This window comes from Balaenoptera ricei, chromosome 8, assembly GCF_028023285.1.
Source record: "Balaenoptera ricei isolate mBalRic1 chromosome 8, mBalRic1.hap2, whole genome shotgun sequence".
Lineage (NCBI taxonomy): Eukaryota > Metazoa > Chordata > Mammalia > Artiodactyla > Balaenopteridae > Balaenoptera > Balaenoptera ricei.
In genome coordinates, this window is record NC_082646.1 from 112,557,888 (window position 1) to 112,575,880 (window position 17,993).

Sequence of the window (17,993 nt, forward strand, 5' to 3'; positions counted from 1 at the left end):
GCCCAGGGACGCCTGGAGCCCCCAGAGCTGCCAGAGGCAGGAAGGACCCTCCCCTAGAGCCTCCAGAGGGAGCTCAGCCCTGCGACACCTTGTTTTGGGATTTCTGGCCTCCAGAACCACGAGAGAATCAACTCCTGTTGTTTTAAGATGCCCAGTTGGTGGTCGTTCATTACAGCCGCCCTGGGATACCCCTGCAGTTATAACCCAGAGGGCGGCAGTGCCGAGGGGGTGAGTGTTGGCCGGTGCCCAAGCCCAGGCCAGGTCTAGCCTCCCCCTGGCTGTGTGGTCGCGTGCAGGTCTCCCCACTCCCCTCTGTGCCTTGGCAGGGCCGGGCCTCAGAGGCTCTTGGTACCAACAGCGTCAGGCCCAGCCCTGGGGGGCGGGGTCGGATGCAATCCTCCTGCTTCCCACCCACAGCAGGGAGCGCAGAGGGGTGGGATTTGAATATGGCCTTTCCATGTTGGTGATTATGGGTTTTTAATACTGGAGGCTAGTGTCTGGGGACAGGGCCTGGGTGTGGGCAGGGGGGGTGGGGACAAGATATGGGCTGTATGAGCGCCCTGGGCAGCTGTGACGAAGTCCCACAGATGGGCGGCCGAGAGCAAGGGGAACTGATTCCCTGCTCTGGAGGCCAGAATCCCAAATAAAGGTGCTGCACCACCGAGCTCCCTCCAGCAGCTCCAGCGGAGGGTCCTTCCTGCCTCTTCCAGCTTCTGGGTGTCCAGGCGTCCCTGGGCTGTGGCCGCATCCCCCCACTCTCTGCCTCCATCTTCACTTGGCTTCTTCCCTCTTCTTATAAGGACACTCAGGTCACTGGATGACGGCCCATCCTAATGACCTCCTCTTAAACTGATCACATCCGCAAAGAGCTTATTTCTACAAAAGGCGCATTCACAGGCACCAGGAGCTAGGGCTTGGACACATGATTTTGGGGGACACAGTGGGAGGACCATGTCATGCCTGCAGGTGCCCCCCCACCGGCCCCTCCTGTGTACCCAGGTGGCCTCTCTCCAAGAAACAAAGGGCTGGCCTGGCCTTGAGAACCGGAGCCGCCGTAGGAAAGCGTTTTACCGAGAGATTCATTCTCCTCTCCCAAAGGGCCCCATCCGTCCGGGGGGTGGGGCTGACCCTGGAGAAGCTGGGAAAATACCCCAGCTGAACGGGGCGCTGCCGACACCCGTGATGGACGGGGCGACCAGGGAGACAGAGCTTCACAGGTGGGCCTCTCAGGTCTCCTGGGACCTGGGGTCCCACCGGCTCTGAGAAGACCTTTGCCCCTCCTGTGTTCTGGCCCCGGGTTCTGCGAGGGGGGGGGCCGGGCGGGCGCGCTCTCCCCGCTGAGCCCGCAGAGCAGCCACTGGAGACAGGCAGTGGGGGCCATGGGGAGCCGTGGGCGGGTGGTGGGGGGCCTGGCTGGGCCCTGGCTGGCAGCCGTCGGCAGTGGGTCTGGGAGGCACTGGGGGTGCTTGCTGTCAGGCAAGTTGATGGAACCCAGGTCCTTGTCACTCGGGCCACTCCTGGGACCCTGGCGTGGCTCCCGAGTCTCTGCTAATGTGCCAACCCCGCCGGGCACGTGGGCAGCGCTGGGCCAGGGGTGAGGGCTCGGTGGGAAGGTCCCTGGGTGGTGGGAGGGGCGGGGGGTGGCTAGAGCCCCCCTCCCCGGGCCTCCTGGGCCCACCTGGGCAAGGAGGGGCGTCTCTACCACCTCGGCCCCCGCCCAGCCCCCCAGGTCCCCCTGCACCTGAGCTGTGGACACAGCCCTCACCTGCTCGCCTCCCACCCGCTTTCTGCCGGGGCACCAGGCACAGCCAGGGTCCCATCCGTGTCCTGGGCTCCGAGACTTCCACTGAGCCTTTTGGGGTTTCCAGGAAGCCCCCTGCCAAAGCCTCTGCAGAAGTGGCGATGGGCGTGGCCGGCTGGCTGCTCCCAGGGAGGGGTGAGTGGGCGCATAATGGGGGGCGGGGGGCGGGCCAGGAGGCGGGGCTGGGGAAGGGGGAGACGGAGCCGACATGGTGGGGCTTCAGGAGGGCCGGCCGGTGGGAAGGGCACCGGGGCAGACACCCTCTTGGGGGCCCCCCATTTCTGCCAGAGCGGCGCCTGGGGAGAGGGGCTTCCCTGGTGAAGGCGCCCCGGCCTCTGGCAGGAAGGGGGGCAGCACTTGCCTCTCGCGCCCTCAGGAGTGGGCTCTGTCCCTGCAGAGAGGGCCCCATGCAGGGTGCCGGGGGCGCCCGTCCTGGCAGCCACGGGGGTGCTGGCGACCGACAGGGGCCGGGCCTGTGCCGGGGTGAGATCGAATTCGGAGGGTCTGGGAAGAAGCGAGGCAAGGTGAGAGGCTGCCCGCACCCCACGTCCTCCCCTCAACGCTGAGCCCCGGCACCCGCTCTCCCGCAGCGGGGGTGGCGGGTGCACAGGGGTTGTTCAGATCCCCAGGTGGAGACAGCTGTGGAGCTGGCAGCGCCCTCCGGCCCCTGCCTCCTACCCCCAGGCACGGTGTGTCCAGAGCCCTCCTCTCTCTGGCCTCAGCCTCTCCCAAGGCGATGGGGACACCCAGGTCACACAGCAGGTCAAGACGGGGCCTGTGGGAGCCCTGGCCTCTGGCTGCGACCCTGTCCCCATCCCCGTGGAGCCCAGCCCTCCCCTATGCCCAGGGCCCCCTTACCCAGCACCCCCATACTCAGTACCCCCTTGCCCAGCACCCCCATACTCAGTACCCCCGTGCCCAGCACCCCCATACTCAGTACCCCCTTGCCCAGCACCCCCATACTCAGTACCCTCATTCCCAGCACCCCCATGCCCAGCACCCTGTGCCCAGTGCCCTCCTCACCCAGGACCCCTGCTCCCTGCCCTGCAGTTCGTGAAGTTGCCCAGTGGCGTGGCCCCGTCTGTGCTCTTTGACCTTCTGCTGACCGAATGGCACCTGCCGGCCCCCAACCTGGTGGTGTCGCTGGTGGGCGAGGAGCGGCCCTTCGCCCTGAAGCCGTGGCTGCGGGACTTCCTGCGCAAGGGGCTGGTAAAGGCGGCTCAGAGCACACGTGAGGCCCCGGGCCAGGGCCTCGGCCCCGCAGCCCGCTAACCCCACGGTCACCCTTCCCCGACGGTGCTACGGTGGCAGTGGGAGCAGCTCCAGGGACGCAGCAGAGGAGCCTTCCCCAGGAGGACCCGGCCACACCGTGGGGCCCGCAGGCCTCAGCGAGACACCCGGGGGCAGCGCCAGTTTCCACACCCCGCTGCCCGTGGGTGGGCCCCCTTCGCCCCCTCTGCTTCCCCTGGGGGAGGAATCTGGCCCGAGGAATCTGGCCAGTCGCTGGGGTCAGAATCAAACTTCTGGGCTTTATTTTCAGGCCGGCTGGGCCTTCAGAAAACCCAGTCAAGGACGTGGATTCTCTGATCTCCTTCACCCCAGAAATGATTGATTGTAGAAAAGACAAAAAGCCCGGTCTGTGCACCCACTGGGCTGAGGGCTTTGTAATCTGGAAAGATCTTCCTGGGTTCTGGCCCAGCACAGGCCACGGGACAGAGTCGTGGCCTGTTCTGTCCAGATGGCACCTGGCGGGGCCAGCTCCCAGCAGATGCCCCAAAGGCGGGAGGGGACCCTGGGGTGGGGGCCACTGGGGAGGCCCTGGGGCCGCTGGGCGCGGTGACTCCCGGGCCTGCAGGTGCCTGGATCCTGACCAGCGCGCTCCGTGTGGGCCTTGCCCGGTACGTCGGACAGGCTGTGCGTGACCACTCACTGGCCAGCACGTCCACCAAGGCCCGTGTGGTGGCCATCGGCATCGCCTTGCTGGGCCGCGTGCTGCACCGTCGGCTTCTGGATGACGCCCAGGTGAGCGTCTGGCTCGGGGCACGGTGGCCTTGGGACACGGTGGGCCTGGGAGGCCCCCGAATATCGGCCACCCCCCAGGGCAGGAGGGCATGCCTTATGGAGGCCACCAAGGCAGCCTCGCAGCTGACCACAGCCCTCCATCTGCGACTGAGTCCCCCCACAGTGGACAGGCCAGCAGTGGACAGACCAGCCCCTGACCTCGGGGGCTCACCGGCCTGGGGGGGGGGGGGGGGGAGCGAGGCTGCTCTGAAGGACTGAGGCAGTGAAATGACTCAGAGCCAGGGGAGGGGGAGGGCAGAAGGGGGGGGCAGGAAGGGGGAGGGGGGTGAAGGGGAGGGACCGGAGGGGGAGCTGGGAGCCGCATGCCCAGCATGTGGCCAGCAGGTGGCAGCATCGCCCAGGGAACGGCATGGGGAGGGGGCTGCCAGGCTCCCAGCCCGCACAGACCTGGCATGGGGACCTGGGCTCCAAGGATCCCGCACAGATCGGTGCCCAAATGGCTGGCTTGGCCACCGCCCCGCAAGTTTGGGTGACCCTGGGCAAGTGGCCTCTGCTCCCACCCTGGGGGAGGGGTCTGAGGCAGGTCCAAAGGAGGCCCAGGCAGCCCTGTGAGAGAAGCTCCCCCCAGTGCTGGGCTCTGTCTAGAGGGTCCCCTCCCTGTGCCCGCCTCTGGGCCCCCTGAAACAGCAGCCAGCCCTCCCTCCATCTGGGGGGCGGGGGGCCTGGACAGAAGCCTTGCCCAGGCCTCATGATGTGCATGCGGGACCCAGGAGGACAGCCCTGTCCACTACCCCATGGACGATGGTGGCCGCCAGGGCCCCTGTGGACCCGGGCGCCCCGGGGAGGGCAGCGAGCCCACTGAGCTGCGGCTGAGGCTGGAGAAGCACATCTCGGAGCAGAGGACCGGCTACGGGGGTGAGGCCCGCCTGGCTGCCAGGGAACACGGGAGGGGGGTGGCCACAGCGTGTGGACAGGGCTGGAAGGACCACCAGGGCGGGCAGGGAAGGGCCTTCCCGGCTGAAGGCACAAAGCCTGCCAGAATGTTGAGACTCAGGCCACTGGGAAGACCTGGGAGGGGGAGCTGCCGGCCACGGTGACAGGGGACACAGCTGTAGGGAGTAGCCCTGCCAGGCAGCGACATTCCCACCAGTCGGCAGAGTGGCTGCAGGTCCATTTCCAGTGGGGTTCCCCTGGCTAGAGGCTCTGGTTGTGGGCTCCGAGCTTTGGAAAGAAAATGAGATTTGCAAGTTTCAAGAAGCCTATTTCCCTCCACTGGCCCGAGGTAAGGTGCCACCAGGGGGCAGTGTTGTCCGAGGCCTGGGCACCGCTGTGGCCAGTGGTGGGTTCGAAAGCTGGATTTGCTAACACTAGTGCACGACTAATATTTATAAACAAGATATGTATAATTGCTTACAATATTTATAAGCAATACGAAATATCTGTCAGCTGAGCACTCTTTAATGAAAACACAACCGAAGCTGTGTTTAAACCGTCACCATGTGGTGCAGTGCTGAGCCCTGTGTTCCTGATGCCTGGCGGCCCACGCGACCCAAGGATCCTCCACATTCATTCAGGTGGCGCCGTAGGAGTTAGAGGGGACCCTGCTGGGGGTGGGGACGGGGGACGATCCGCCTGCCTGGAGTCCTCCCAGCAGTTTGCCGGGCTCCTCCCACACAGCCTACCCAGCAGGTCCAGGCTTCTCTGGGGCTTCACATTCGAAAGTCTCATTTCTGGTTTGTTTGGGGAAAAAACTGACCAGCGCCCCTCCTTTACCTCTTCGATGTGCTCTGTGGGCCTCGGATGACCTGGCAGGTGGTCAATAGAGCTTTCTGCCCTGATGCGGAGAGATGCCAGGCCCTTGGAATGTGGCTGGTGCAGCCGGGGACTGAATATTCAACTTGAGGTTTAAATAGTCACGAAGCGGCCACATCGGACAGTGAGGTGCGGAACTGTCATCCTTTTCCCGGGTGACGGGGCAGCCTGGAGCCTGCACTTCTCTAGAAAAAGCCTCTTGGCTGGAGTTTGCCCAGAAGACGTGGCAAGTTGATGGTCTGAGGCCGTGGTGGTCACCCCACGGGGAGGGTCCCGGGCCCTCCGCTCGCCCGGGCACCTGGGTGGACCCTGTGCTCCGTCTGCAGGCACCAGCAGCATCGAGATCCCCGTCCTCTGTCTGCTGGTCAACGGTGACCCCAGCACCCTGGAGGTAGGCAGGGGCGGCAGGTGGGGGCCTCCTGCAGGGCCCCCCGCCAGGGCAGGGACGGACCTGGAGCTGACTCGGCCTGCTGTCCCTCCCTGCCCGCCTCAGAGGATTTCCAGGGCCGTGGAGCACGCCGGCCCGTGGCTGATCCTGGCGGGCTCGGGGGGCATCGCCGACGTGCTTGCTGCCCTTATGAACCAGCCCCACCTCCTGGTGCCCCAGGTGGCCGAGAAGCAGTTTAGAGAGAAGTTCCCCAGTGAGAACTTCTCCTGGGAGGACATTGTGCACTGGACAGAACTGGTATGAGCCGCCCGAGACCGCAGTCAGGAGGGCCAAGCGCTGGTCCCTACCCCAGACCCCGCCCCCTGCAATGCCCATGCCCGGCCCCTCTGGCTGCAAAGCCACCCCACCGCCCCGTGCTCACCCCTGCTTCAGGCCCTCACGCCTGGGGGCGGAGCCTCGGTCTGTGGGCGGGGCTGCCCTGGGCCCAGTGGGCAGAGGGCTGGCATTCTCGCTGGGGGACGTGGGGTCATATACAACCTCGGGGCCTTTGTCCTGGTGTCCCAGCTGCGGAACATCACCTCCCACCCGCACCTGCTCACCGTGCATGACTTCGAGCAGGAGGGCCCCAAGGAGCTGGACACGGTCATCCTCAAGGCGCGGGTGAAAGGTGAGGCCTGGCCGCGCCCGCTGGGAGGCCCACGGAGGGCACCAGGTGGAGGCAGATGGAGGACCAGCCTGGTGAGGGGCGGCTCCCGGCCCCTGCCCCATCCTGGGTCTCGGCCTCCAGGGGCAGGGCCGCCGCCTGGGGGCTGTCAGTGGCCGGGAGGGACCCCTGGCACGGCTGCACTCTGCTGTGTGTGTGAGTGTGTGGGCGTGTGTACCGGTCACGGCTCACTTCGGCAGTGGCAGCACGTGTAACAAAACTGGAGGAATACAGAGCCTACCAAGGCCCCCGTGCAAATCCACAGAAAGTCCTGCCTTTGGCAAGTTTTATGTTACTATATTTTATCACAATTTTAAAAACTAAAGTGTTCAATTAACTCAGGGAGTTTTAGTGTTTTCACAAGGTTATGCACCATACTAATTCCAGAACGTTTCCACCACCCAGAAGACCCCTGCTAGTCACCCCAGTTTCCCCCAGCCCCCTGCAACCACGAATCTGCCATCTCTAAGGATCTGCCTACTTGTGGCATTTCCTACGGATGGGATCACACACTGTGTGGCCACTGGCGGCTCTCCTTCGCAGAGCACGATGTTTCGGGGGTTGTCCACGTTGTAGCCTGTGGCGGGGCTTCACTCCTTTTTAGGGTGGAGTGATGTTCCACATTTTGTGTCTCTGTCCCTCTGTTGATGGACACTCGGGTTGTCTCCGCTTTCTGGCTGTCTCTTGATGTGCTTCTTCTTGGACATAAACACCTGTGGAGGGGCCGACCGCTGGTGGGGCACACAGGCCCAGGCAGGGAGGGGCTGTGCGGGGCAGGGGGCCGGGACACCCTTGAGGGAGGGGAGTCTCCTCCAGACAGGCTGCCGGCTCCCCACTCTTCCGCTCACCCCTGGGGTCCCCTTGGGGTCCTGGCGCTCCCGGCATTGGCTCCTGGGGGTCTTGGGATGTCTTGTGAATCTAGAGGGTGTGGAGCGAACCAGGGCGCCATTCCCGTGGCTGTGGGACCCTTGAGGGACCCTGTGCCCAGCGGCTCTGCTGGCGTCTAGGTTCACCCTCACGCCCTCCGCCCGCTCCGCCCGCGGCCTGCAAGAGCCACAGCCAGGAGGCACAGGACTACCCGGATGAGCTGAAGCTGGCCGTGGCCTGGGACCACGTGGACATCGCCAGGAGCGAGATCCTCAACGGGGACGTGGAGTGGAAGGTGCCGCCCGACTCTGGCCAGCTCCGGGCAGGGACGCGTGGAGGGCTGGGGCAGGTGGCGTCCGGGTCCATCCTGGCCCAGCTCTGGCTGCGCGGGCCGGGGGTGACCGGGGCACCTCCCGCTGCTGCCTCACTCGTCTGCCCCCCAAGGCAGGATGGGCTGAACTGCGGCGGGTGTGGGCCACCCGGCACAGCGGGACGGGCGGGGGCCTTGCCGAGGGTCCCCACGCCCCGCCCCACCGGCTCCCTCTCACCCTCCACCCAGTCCCGCCACCTGGAGGAGGTGATGATGGACGCGCTGGTGAGCAACAAGCCCGAGTTCGTGCGCCTCTTCGTGGACGGTGGCGCCGACGTGGCGGACGTCGTGACGTACGGGCGGCTTCAGCAGCTCTACCGCTCGGCGCCCCCCAAGAGCCTGCCCTTCCACCTGCTGCGGCGCAAGCGCGAGGAAGGCCAGTGGACGCTGGCTGGGCTGGGTGCCAGCAGGCCCGGGAGCCGCCCGCCTTCTCTCTGCACGAGGTGTCGCGGGTGCTCAAGGACTTCCTGCATGATGCCTGCCGTGGGCTCTTCCAGGCGATGAGCTGTGAGGGGGCGGCGGGGGGCCGGGCGGGGCCGAGGCTGCGGGCTGACACCCCCGTCCCCCAGGAGCAGGGCCCGGCCCGGCGGCCCACGGGACAGAAGGGGCTGCTGGACCTGAACCAGAGGAGCGAGAGCTCCTGGAGGGACCTGTTCCTGTGGGCGGTGCTGCAGAACCGCCACGAGATGGCTACCTACTTCTGGGCCATGGTGAGGACTCCGGGGAGGGGGCCTGGGGCGGGGCGGGGAGGCAGCTGCATCCTCAGATCTGGCCACCCGCAAGATCCTCAAAGAGATGTCCCACCTGGAGACGGAGGCCGAGGTGGGCCGCACCCCGCGTGAGGCCAAGTACGAGCAGCTGGCCCTGGGTGAGCAGCCGAGGCAGTGGAGGCTGCAGGGACCCTGTGCTCCGCGGGGCCCCTGGGCTCCTCCCTAAAGCCTATGGGGGCAGACGGGTACACGGCTGACGAGGACGCAGCTCTAAAGCTCGGGCCAGCTGGGCCTTGCGGCCCGGCGGGCAGGGACACCCGGGGAGAGGGAGGCTCCCCCGGTCCCGACAGGCAGGCCGGGCCGGGATGGGCAGCCTCCACGTGGCCGGCCTCTCCCGGGCCTCACCAGCCCCCCGGGAGGCAGGCACAGGGCAGAGGGCCGGCCGGAGGAGGAGGGCAGGCGGGCCGGCCCGGGCATCGAGGCAGCAGCCGCGCCCTCGGGCAGACCTCTTCTCCGAGTGCTACTGTAACAGCGAGGAGCGCGCCTTCGCCCTCCTGGTGCGCCGGAACCGCTCATGGAGCAGGACCACGTGTCTGCACCTGGCCACCGAGGCCGACACCAAGGCCTTCTTCGCCCACGACGGGGTGCAGGTGAGCCCCGGGGAGGGCTGTGGGGCGAGGGGCTGGGCAGACAGGGGGTGCCCCAGCCGACCCCCCTCACGCGCCTCCCCCTGCCTGTGTCCCGGCCATGGGGGTGGGGGGCTCCGGAGGGGGTTTCCGTTCCTGGAAGCCGCCTGCCCGGCTCCCTCAGCTGGCCACTCTCCCCACGTCCAGCCCTCTCTCCACCTCCAGTCTCGGCAGAAACCCCACTTTCTCAGCTCAGCCCTCCTGGACCCCCGAGCCTGGCCTCTCCCATCGAAGGGTCTTCCTTCCCCAGCAGGATGGAGGCTCCAGGGGACTCCAGGAGCCAGGGCTGGGAGGGGCGATGCTTCTGCTGAACCTGGAAGGGCAGGCCTGCTGCGGGCCCAGCAGGGCAGAGGTGTGGAGGCGGGGGGGGGGGAGGGCAACTGTGCCTTTATTTCAGGCCTTCCTGACCAAGATCTGGTGGGGGGACATGGCCTCGGGCACGCCCATCCTGCGGCTGCTGGGCACCTTCCTCTGCCCGGCCCTCATGTTCACCAACCTCATCACCTTCAGGTCTGTCAGGACAGAGTAGCTGGGGGGCCTTGCACTTCACTGGGGCTGGTGGCGGCATGTCCCCGGCGCCGGCCCCCGCCGCACCCAGCATCCGTGTGGGCCCCCCTATGCACGCCCCCTACCCGTGTCCCTTCGCAGTGTGTCCAGCACTTCCTCTGCTGGCTGGGTGCCTTGGACCAAGCAGGGGGCCTCTGGGTGCCCTTCCCACGTCCCTGAGGGCCCCCTGTGCTCCCAGTGAGGAGGCCCCTCTAAGGACGGGCCCAGAGGACCTGCAGGGGCTAGACAGCCTGGACGCGGAGAAGAGGCTGGACCCCGGTGGGCAGCGGCAAGCTCGGGGCTCTGGCCACCCGTCTCACCGCTGGCCGTGGCCTCCTTCGTGGTGCAGAGCGGCGGAGCTGGCCGAAGTTCTGGGGGGCGCCCGTGACCGTGTTCTTGGGGAACGTGGTCATGTACTTCGCGTTCCTCTTCCTGTTCACCTACGTCCTGCTGGTGGACTTCAGGCCCCCTCCCCAGGGGCTGTCGGGGGCTGAGGTCACCCTCTACTTCTGGCTCTTCACGCTGGTGCTGGAGGAGATCCGGCAGGTCAGTGGTGGGCCCGGCCCACCGAGCCCCGTCCCAGCTCCAGATGGAGCCCCGATCCCTGACGGTCACAGCCTGGCCCAGGCGGGGCTGTCCCCAGCTAGGTGGGGTGCCGTCTGCCCCCTGCCAGGGCTTCTTCACAGATGAGGACATGCGCCTGGTGAAGAAGGTCACTCTCTCCGTGGAGGACAACTGGATCAAGTGTGACATGGTAGCCATCTTCCTGTTCATCGTCGGTGTCACCTGCAGGTCTGTGGGTCCCAGAGGCCTGGCAGGGGCAGCCCTGCTGGGCTGGTGGGCCGGGCTGCCTTCAGGATGGGTCTGCTCAGGCCCCGGAAACCCTGTGTTTGTATGTCCCGTGCTGTGTGTCCTGGGGGAAGCCCCTGCCCTCTCTGGGCACCAGCAGCCGTCCAGCCTGCCTTACCCCCGCCCTGCCAGGATGCTGCCCTCGGTGTTTGAGGCCGGCCGCACGATCCTCGCCATCGACTTCATGGTGTTCACGCTCCGGCTCATCCACATCTTTGCCATCCACAAGCAGCTGGGCCCCAACATCACCATCGTGGAGCGGATGGTGAGCCCCCGCCCCTGGGAGGGCGGTGAGGCCGAGGCCCACCGCCAGGCGGGGGCTGATGCTTCTCTCCCCACACGCCTACCCCCGTGGAGATGAAGGACGTCTTTTTCTTCCTCTTCTTCCTGAGTGTGTGTCTTGTGGCCTACGGCGTGACCAGCCAGGCGCTGCTGCACCCGCATGACAGGCGCCTGGAGTGGATCTTCCGCCATGTGCTCTACCGGCCATACCTACAGATCTTCGGGCAGATCCCACTGGATGAGATCGATGGTCAGCACGCAGCCTGGGGGTGGGCGTGGAGGGTCCTCTGTGCCCGCTCCACATAGGATCCCCACCCCGAGGTGCAGCTGAACCGACTCCAGTTATGAACGTTCCTTTTGTAAGACCCTGGACATGTGGCCCTTGAGAGGGGTGTTTGAGGGTCACAGGAGGTCCTGGCCTGGAGTGGCTGAGAGCAGGGGGTCCCCGAGGCTGGCCCCCCAGGCCCTGCCCACCCACACAGGGCCACGTCCGGCAGGGGACAGCTCCGGGCTGATGTGTGTCAGCTGCGGAGGCCCCAAACTCGGGCCTCGGGCTGGAGATGGAGACGGGGCTGCAGGGAGAGAGAGCAGCCTGGGCGGGGCGGCGGGAGCCTTGCCGGGAGGGGGGATGGGTAGGCACTACAGGTCGCCTGGGGTCTGGGCCCTCCAGCTGCTCCGCCCCCCCCGGCATGTCCCCAGTGGGCATCAGGTCTCTTGTCAGCCCCCATCCACCCGGCCCCGCACCCAGCCCCGGGCCCACCTGCTGGAAAGGCCCTTAGCTAGGAAGCCGCTCCTGATGGCATCCGTGCTTCTGGGGACCCAACCAGCGTGTGTGCCTGATCTCCAGCCGGGTGAGTGTGGTCTGTCTGAGGGGTGTCTCCAGGGTGGCCCCTGTACGGGGTGTTGGGGGCGCTGGGGCTGGTGGAGGCGCTGAGAACTTCCCACAAGTCAGCACAGTGTGGGGGGCAGAGTGGCTCAGCTATGGGGGCTCAGGGAGCCCTGGGCTGGCGGCGGGGATGCCTGTACAGGCCCTGGGATGGCTGGGACTCAGTGAGGGGGAGGGGGAGGGGGAGGGGGAGGGGGAGGAGGGGGGGGAGGGGGAGGGGGAGGAGGGGGAGGAGGGGAGGGGGAGGAGGGGAGGGGGAGAAGGGGAGGGGGAGGGGGGACCAGCCCCTGAAGCAAGGTGGGCCAGCAGCCAGGGGCCAGTGTGAGGGCCCAGGGCACCCGCCCTGCCGGGCACTCCCGGCGCAAGGAGTGAGGCGGAGGGATCATTCGCTCGGGCTGGTGTCAGACTGAGGCCGCCCGGGGCCCACCGGGCAATCACGGGCACACTGTCCCTGAGGCCTGACCGCGGCCACTGCAGCTAATGAGGCAAGGTCAGCGCCCCACGACCTGGTAAATATTTGTCAATGGGATGAGGACGTGACCGAGGCAAACAGGCCTCCAGGATGGGGGGCGGGGGTGGGGCTGCGCCGTCATGGGAGTTGCCTCCTAATTAAGGTGTTCTGCAGGCTCATTTCCTCGGCTGTTTTCTTAGTCCCCCAGCCCCCCGGCACCGGGTCCGGTGTTTGCTCATCCGTGGGCACCAGTTTCCAGGCCATTAGTTTAACGAGGCCCTGCCCGCCCTCCAGGCCTCCCCGACCGCACCATATGGCCCCTGCTGGGGGATGCTACCATGACCCCCAGCACTGCCCCAGTCCCACGGGGCCCCTCGGAAGGAGGGGAGTGAGGTGGGCGTCCCCAGGACCAGGCAGGGGTGGGGGGTCACTCCTGCCCCCATGGCCACACGCTGGTACGAGGGAACTCTGTCATGGTCGGGGGCCCCAGGAGCCTGGGGCCCCCCGGGGCCGGACGGAGGAAGCGCAGACCCCCGGGGGTCCGGCCTGAAGCGCTAGCTGTGGCTGCCAGGCCGAGCTCCACAGTGGAAAGCCCGTGACCAGGGCCGGGCCTGGGCGGCACCGAGGGTCCCGGGCAGGTGCCTGTCTCCCTCCCTGTCTCTCTCCCCCCCCCCACAGCCCCCGGCCCCGGCCCCTCCCTGTGAGCCCGCGGTGGTGCAGCCAAGACTTACGGCCGAGAGGGAAGGTAGCCTGCGGTCCCACGGGCTCCCGGGTGGCCGCCCTGCCCTCCCTGCCCCACACGCGCCCACGGGAGCTGGGGGCCGAGCGTCCAGGGCAAGGCTCCGTCTCTGGGCTCTAGGAGGTCAGAGACGAGGACAACTCATTTCCCAGCCTAGCCTGGTGGCGCCTTTGAGAGTTATGGGGGAGACGCAGGGGTCTCGTGACCACGGAGCCGCTTCCATCAGACAGGTTTACAGCTTCACAGACACGCTTTCCAGGCCTGGCCCTGGCCCACCTCTCGGGGTGCCGGAGGGAGAGGGGAGGGTCACCCATCAGCCCCGGGCAGATCTGCGGGCGGGGAGGGAGGGGGCAGCCGGGGAGGGAACTCACGTGGGGACCCGCCAATCCCCATCACAGTAACTCACTCAGGAGGGACTCGCCCCCGTGAGGGAGACACGCGCACACGGAAACAGGCCCTGCCAGCCTGACACGCAAGCACGGAGGCGGGGACACAGGCACACACAGAGACAGAGGCCCCCAGTGCCCCGGACTCAGTCACAGCATGAAGACTGGGAGGAGGGGCAGTCACAGAAACACAGCCCTACATGCAGGCGTGTGTCCGGGTCCACGCACATGCACACACACGCACACACACGCACGGCCTGTGGAGGTCACCACCTGGAGCCACAAGCCCTCTTGATGGGGAGGCGCCCCAGCACCTGGGGCCCCCGCAGCTGCACACTCCCCCCGCTTCCTCTGCACCTTCCTCCCATCTCCTGGGATGGGGTGGGGGGTCCAGGCTGGCCCTGCACGGGTAGAGGCAGGCCGGGGAGGGGCTGGAGCTGGGCTCCTCGGGCCCCTCCAGGGCGTCCCTGTCTACCCTGAGCGTAGAGCTCAGCCTGCTCCCAGGGCACTCACTGCCCCACGCAGAGGGCACTCTTCAGGCTGGCTCGTCCCCATGCCCACAGTGATCAGTGTCAAGGGTGTTCTGCCTCCATAGGCTTTGGAAATGGTGCAGACCTGCCCCCCAGCTCAGAGTCCTGTGATAGGCAGTAGAGCCATAAAGGCCCTGAGAAGTCCTGCAGGACGGACTCCACCTCCCCTCGCCGAGGCCGGCTCTCCCCAGACTGGCTCTAGCAGAGCCTTTGGCGGCGGTGGTGGTGGTGCTTGGGGGTGACCCACGAAGCAACCAGCAGAAACCGGGATCCTCCACACGGCCTTGGCGCTGCCTCCAAAGCCTGCGGTCCGGCTGTGAGCTCGGCCCAGCAGCAGTGGGGAAGTGGGGTAGCACCGCCAGGCCAGCCACCCAGGGCTGGAGTGTCCCACGACAGGAACTCAGCGCTGAAGCCCAGATGATCCCCAGGAAACCACAAGAGTTGGCCACCTAACCAGGGCCCTCTGTCCCAGGGTGGCCTCGACTGCGGGACAGAGCCCTCGATACCCAAGGGCATTTGCAGCTCAGCCCTGCACCGCCCGCACCAAGCCCACTCCCCTTTCAGAAGCCCGCGTGAACCGCTCTGTGCACCCCCTGCTGCTGGAGGACTCGCCCTCCTGCCCCAACCTCTACGCCAACCGGCTGGTCATCGTCCTGCTGGTCACCTTCCTGCTGGTCACCAACGTGCTGCTCGTGAACTTGCTCATTGCCATGTTCAGGTGCCCGCCCTGCCGCCTTGCTCCGTCCACGTCGGGGGCCCTTACTTCCAGCGTCTCTGGCCCAGACCCGCCTGGCCCTCCGGACCTCAAGCTGCAGTCACCTCTCTGCCCCCAGGAGGGGCCTGGAAATGGGGTGTCACCCAAAACTGTGGCTCCCCTTCGGGTTGGGCCTGGAGGTCAGGGCACCTAGGAGGTGGTGCAGGGCATGGCAGGTGTGTGCGTGTGGGTGGAGTGATGATGCTTTCCCAGGCCCCCGCCCCCCAGGGAGTAGGGCCCGGGTCTGCGAAGGCTGCAGCAGAGGGGGCAGTGGAAGACCCCAGAGGAGTGGAGAGAAGTCACAGGAGGAGGGGACAGCAGGGGGGGGGGGTGGGGGGGAGCCCTTGGGACTCCGGGAACAGCGCAGGGAGCCGGGCCGTGTGCCCACCGCTGCCCACAAGCGTCCGCAGCTACACGTTCCAGGTGGTGCAGGGCAACGCGGGCACCTTCTGGAAGTTCCAGCGCTACCACCTCATCGTGGAGTACCACGAGCGCCCCTCCCTGGCCCCGCCCTTCATCCTCCTCAGCCACCTGAACCTGGTGCTCAAGAGGTTCTTCCGGAAGGAGGCCCAGCAGAAGCGGCGCGCCTGGGTGAGGCTTGGGCTGGACTCAGCTGCCTGGACTGAGGGGGGGGTGGGGGCCTGGGCCTGGGGAGGGGCAGCGCGCCCTGGCCGCGTCTGCAGTGACCCTGCAGGCTGGCGCACCACAGGAAGGGCTCCTCCTGCCTGACTCTGCCCCTGAGGCTGCCTGGCCTTCCCAGAGAGGGACCTGCCGGAGCCCCTGGACCAGAAGGTGGTCACCTGGGAGGCGGTGCAGAAGGAGAACTTCCTGAGCGAGCTGGAGAAGCGGAGGAAGGACAGCGGGGAGGAGCTGCTGCGGGAGACGGCCCACAGGTGTGGGGCCCCGCCCTGGCCCCGCCCCCGGGTGGGCGTGGCAGGAGGCCGGGGTGCTGAGCCCACGGGGCGGCTTACAGGGACAAGGGCCCCGCCTGGAGCGCTGGTCGCCTCGCCTGCAGGGTGCCGGTAAGTAGAGGCGCCGGCGGATCTGGTGAGGGGCCGGATCTCACGCCATGGGACTGGGGGCTGTGAGATCTTTGCCAGGATCACTGTTGGGCATCAGGCTGCCTTACAGCTGGCGTGGGCTCTCACGTCACAGGGTCTGAGCAGGGGAAACGGGCTGAGAGGGGCAGGGATGTGGCCCGGTCCAGCACACAGCCTCCCTCCCGACCCTGGACAGAGCTCTGCTGGGGCCTTGCCCCCCCCCCCACCCCGCCTCCTTCGAGAGGCAGCCACTAGAGTTGGGTCACAGAGCAGTGCGGGCGCCGGTGGGCAGGGGGAGGCGGACACAGGGCTTGACCTGGGAGCTCCCAGCGCGCCTCCCTTCTCCAGGTCAACTACTGCACGACGCTCCTCTCCACGGCCGACACGCTGGCCCACAGGAACACCTACTACAGTAGGTGTGGCTGTCCCCACACGTCCTGGGCGGGCTTGGGGCAGGGTGGGCGCGAGCAATCCACCGCCAGCCCGCTGGCCTGGGCCTCCGCTTCCCACCTGCCCTGGGAGGGGCCCGGCCTACGCCTCTGATGGCCTTTGGCTGACCACGGTCTTCAGGGTGGGTAGGGGCCCTCTGACGAAGCCCACCGACCCAGCCAGGGTGTGAGGGCGTGGCCACCCAGACTCCCGAGCCTCTGCCTGGCCCCACTGGGCTGCTGCCCTCCCCGCCCCCAGCCAGGGCCACCTCTCCCTTCCCTGGCTGCCCCACCGGACGCCCAGCAGCTGAGGAGGGGCCTACCTTCCCCCACCAGACTCCCGGAACTTCAGTGGTGGGAACCCACAGGCCTCTGCTGCCCGTGGAGGGGGCCTGGGAAGCAGGAAACACCCAGAGGCCGGCCGGCTGCCCTCGAACACCTGAGCCACTTGGACCGTCTGCACGCGGGGCCCACCTCTCCCAGAGCCCCAGGCCCCACAGACACGCCGGCCTGCCCCCACCTCCAGTGGAGCCCCCCCAGCAGGATGTGGCTCGGGGCTTTGCCAAAAGGAACCACTCGCTGCCCTGCCCGGCACCTTCCCTGGACGTCCTGGGCCCGGGGTGCAGCGGTGTGTCGTGGGCCCTCCCTGACAGGCAGAGCCCTCAGGACCCCGACCAGAACCAACCAGCCAGGACCAGGAGAGCAGACACTTGCTGAGCGCCCTGTGCGGGGCACCTCCCGTTAGGTGGGCAGCTAGCTGCCTTGGAGTCCATGCCCAACCTGTGTCGCCCACCAAGAGACTGGTCTTTTTCTGAAACTTTTGCACTTGAAATTTCTGTCCTTTAAGACCCAAAACTGAGTGTTCACTGTGTGTGTCGGCTGCCACCGCACGCCCCCAACAGCTCGCACGGTGAGTGCCGGGCTGTCCAGCCTGGGCAGCAGCTGCGGGTCACCTCCCCAAGAGGACCCGCCCCCAAAGCTGCTGTATCTTAAAGCACACCCACACCTTGGGCTGCAGCCCCACATGAGCGGACCCCGGGGATGTCTGGGAGGTGTCAGGTGGTCAGTAAAGCACGTGCAGGGGGAGAGGGATTTCCTGCCCTGCGGGGAGGGGGTCTGGGCTCCTGAGCTTGCCCCAGCTGAGTGGCCAGCCAGGCCGGTCTCTCCTTCCCTTAGGGACCTGGAGCCCTGGGGTCGGGGCAGCAGGGGCAGGGCCAGGCCCGGGGCTCAGCAGCACGACGGGCTGGCCAACCCCAAGTGCTGTCACAGGAGAGCCACGCCCACTCCCGGCTGCCTCCCCAAGCACCCTCTGGGGACCGTCCTCATCGCCCTGCACAGCAGCTCAGCAGTCCTGGCGACGCTGTTCCAGGACACCGGTCATCTTCACACAGCCTGAGTAGGACAGGGTCAAGGGCGAGCTTGGCCTGGGCTGGAGAGGGCGCCCGCTCAGCTGGCCGCTTCCCCGCTCCCGGCCCTGGGGTCTACAGGCATATGCTGGAGGCAGGGGCTGCACACCAGCGGCTGTGAGCCCGCCCCTGGATGGGTCTGGGGTCTCCACCTCTTGCTCTGGACTGAGGAGGGGGTCACCTCAGCTAGGCTGGGAAGACGTGCCACTGAGGAACACAGGCTTGATTTAAAAACCTTCAGAACCCCCTGACGCTAAGCTGGGAGGCTCCAATGTGGGAACAGGGTGATGGGGTGTCTGGAGAGAAGAGAGGGCCCTGGCCACAGTCCTGGGCGGAG

At 67.0% G+C, this 17,993-nt stretch overlaps 1 protein-coding gene across 1 annotated transcript; it reads left to right on the top strand.

Annotated features, from left to right (window-relative positions):
• The first annotated feature begins 951 nt into the window (after positions 1-951).
• On the top strand, positions 952-17,067 carry TRPM5 (transient receptor potential cation channel subfamily M member 5). Its single transcript, XM_059929977.1, is given in 26 exon segments — positions 952-1,217; positions 2,199-2,325; positions 2,486-2,677; positions 2,852-3,032; positions 3,184-3,237; positions 3,657-3,823; positions 4,594-4,738; positions 5,962-6,026; positions 6,129-6,320; positions 6,588-6,690; positions 7,734-7,888; positions 8,153-8,363; positions 8,366-8,673; positions 8,708-8,831; positions 9,178-9,323; positions 9,757-9,869; positions 10,105-10,203; positions 10,205-10,451; positions 10,579-10,697; positions 10,887-11,019; positions 11,112-11,286; positions 14,593-14,746; positions 15,193-15,378; positions 15,547-15,804; positions 16,171-16,234; positions 16,587-17,067. Coding segments are annotated over 26 exon segments (4,365 nt in total). The 3' UTR covers positions 16,968-17,067.
• Positions 17,068-17,993: the final 926 nt, after the last annotated feature.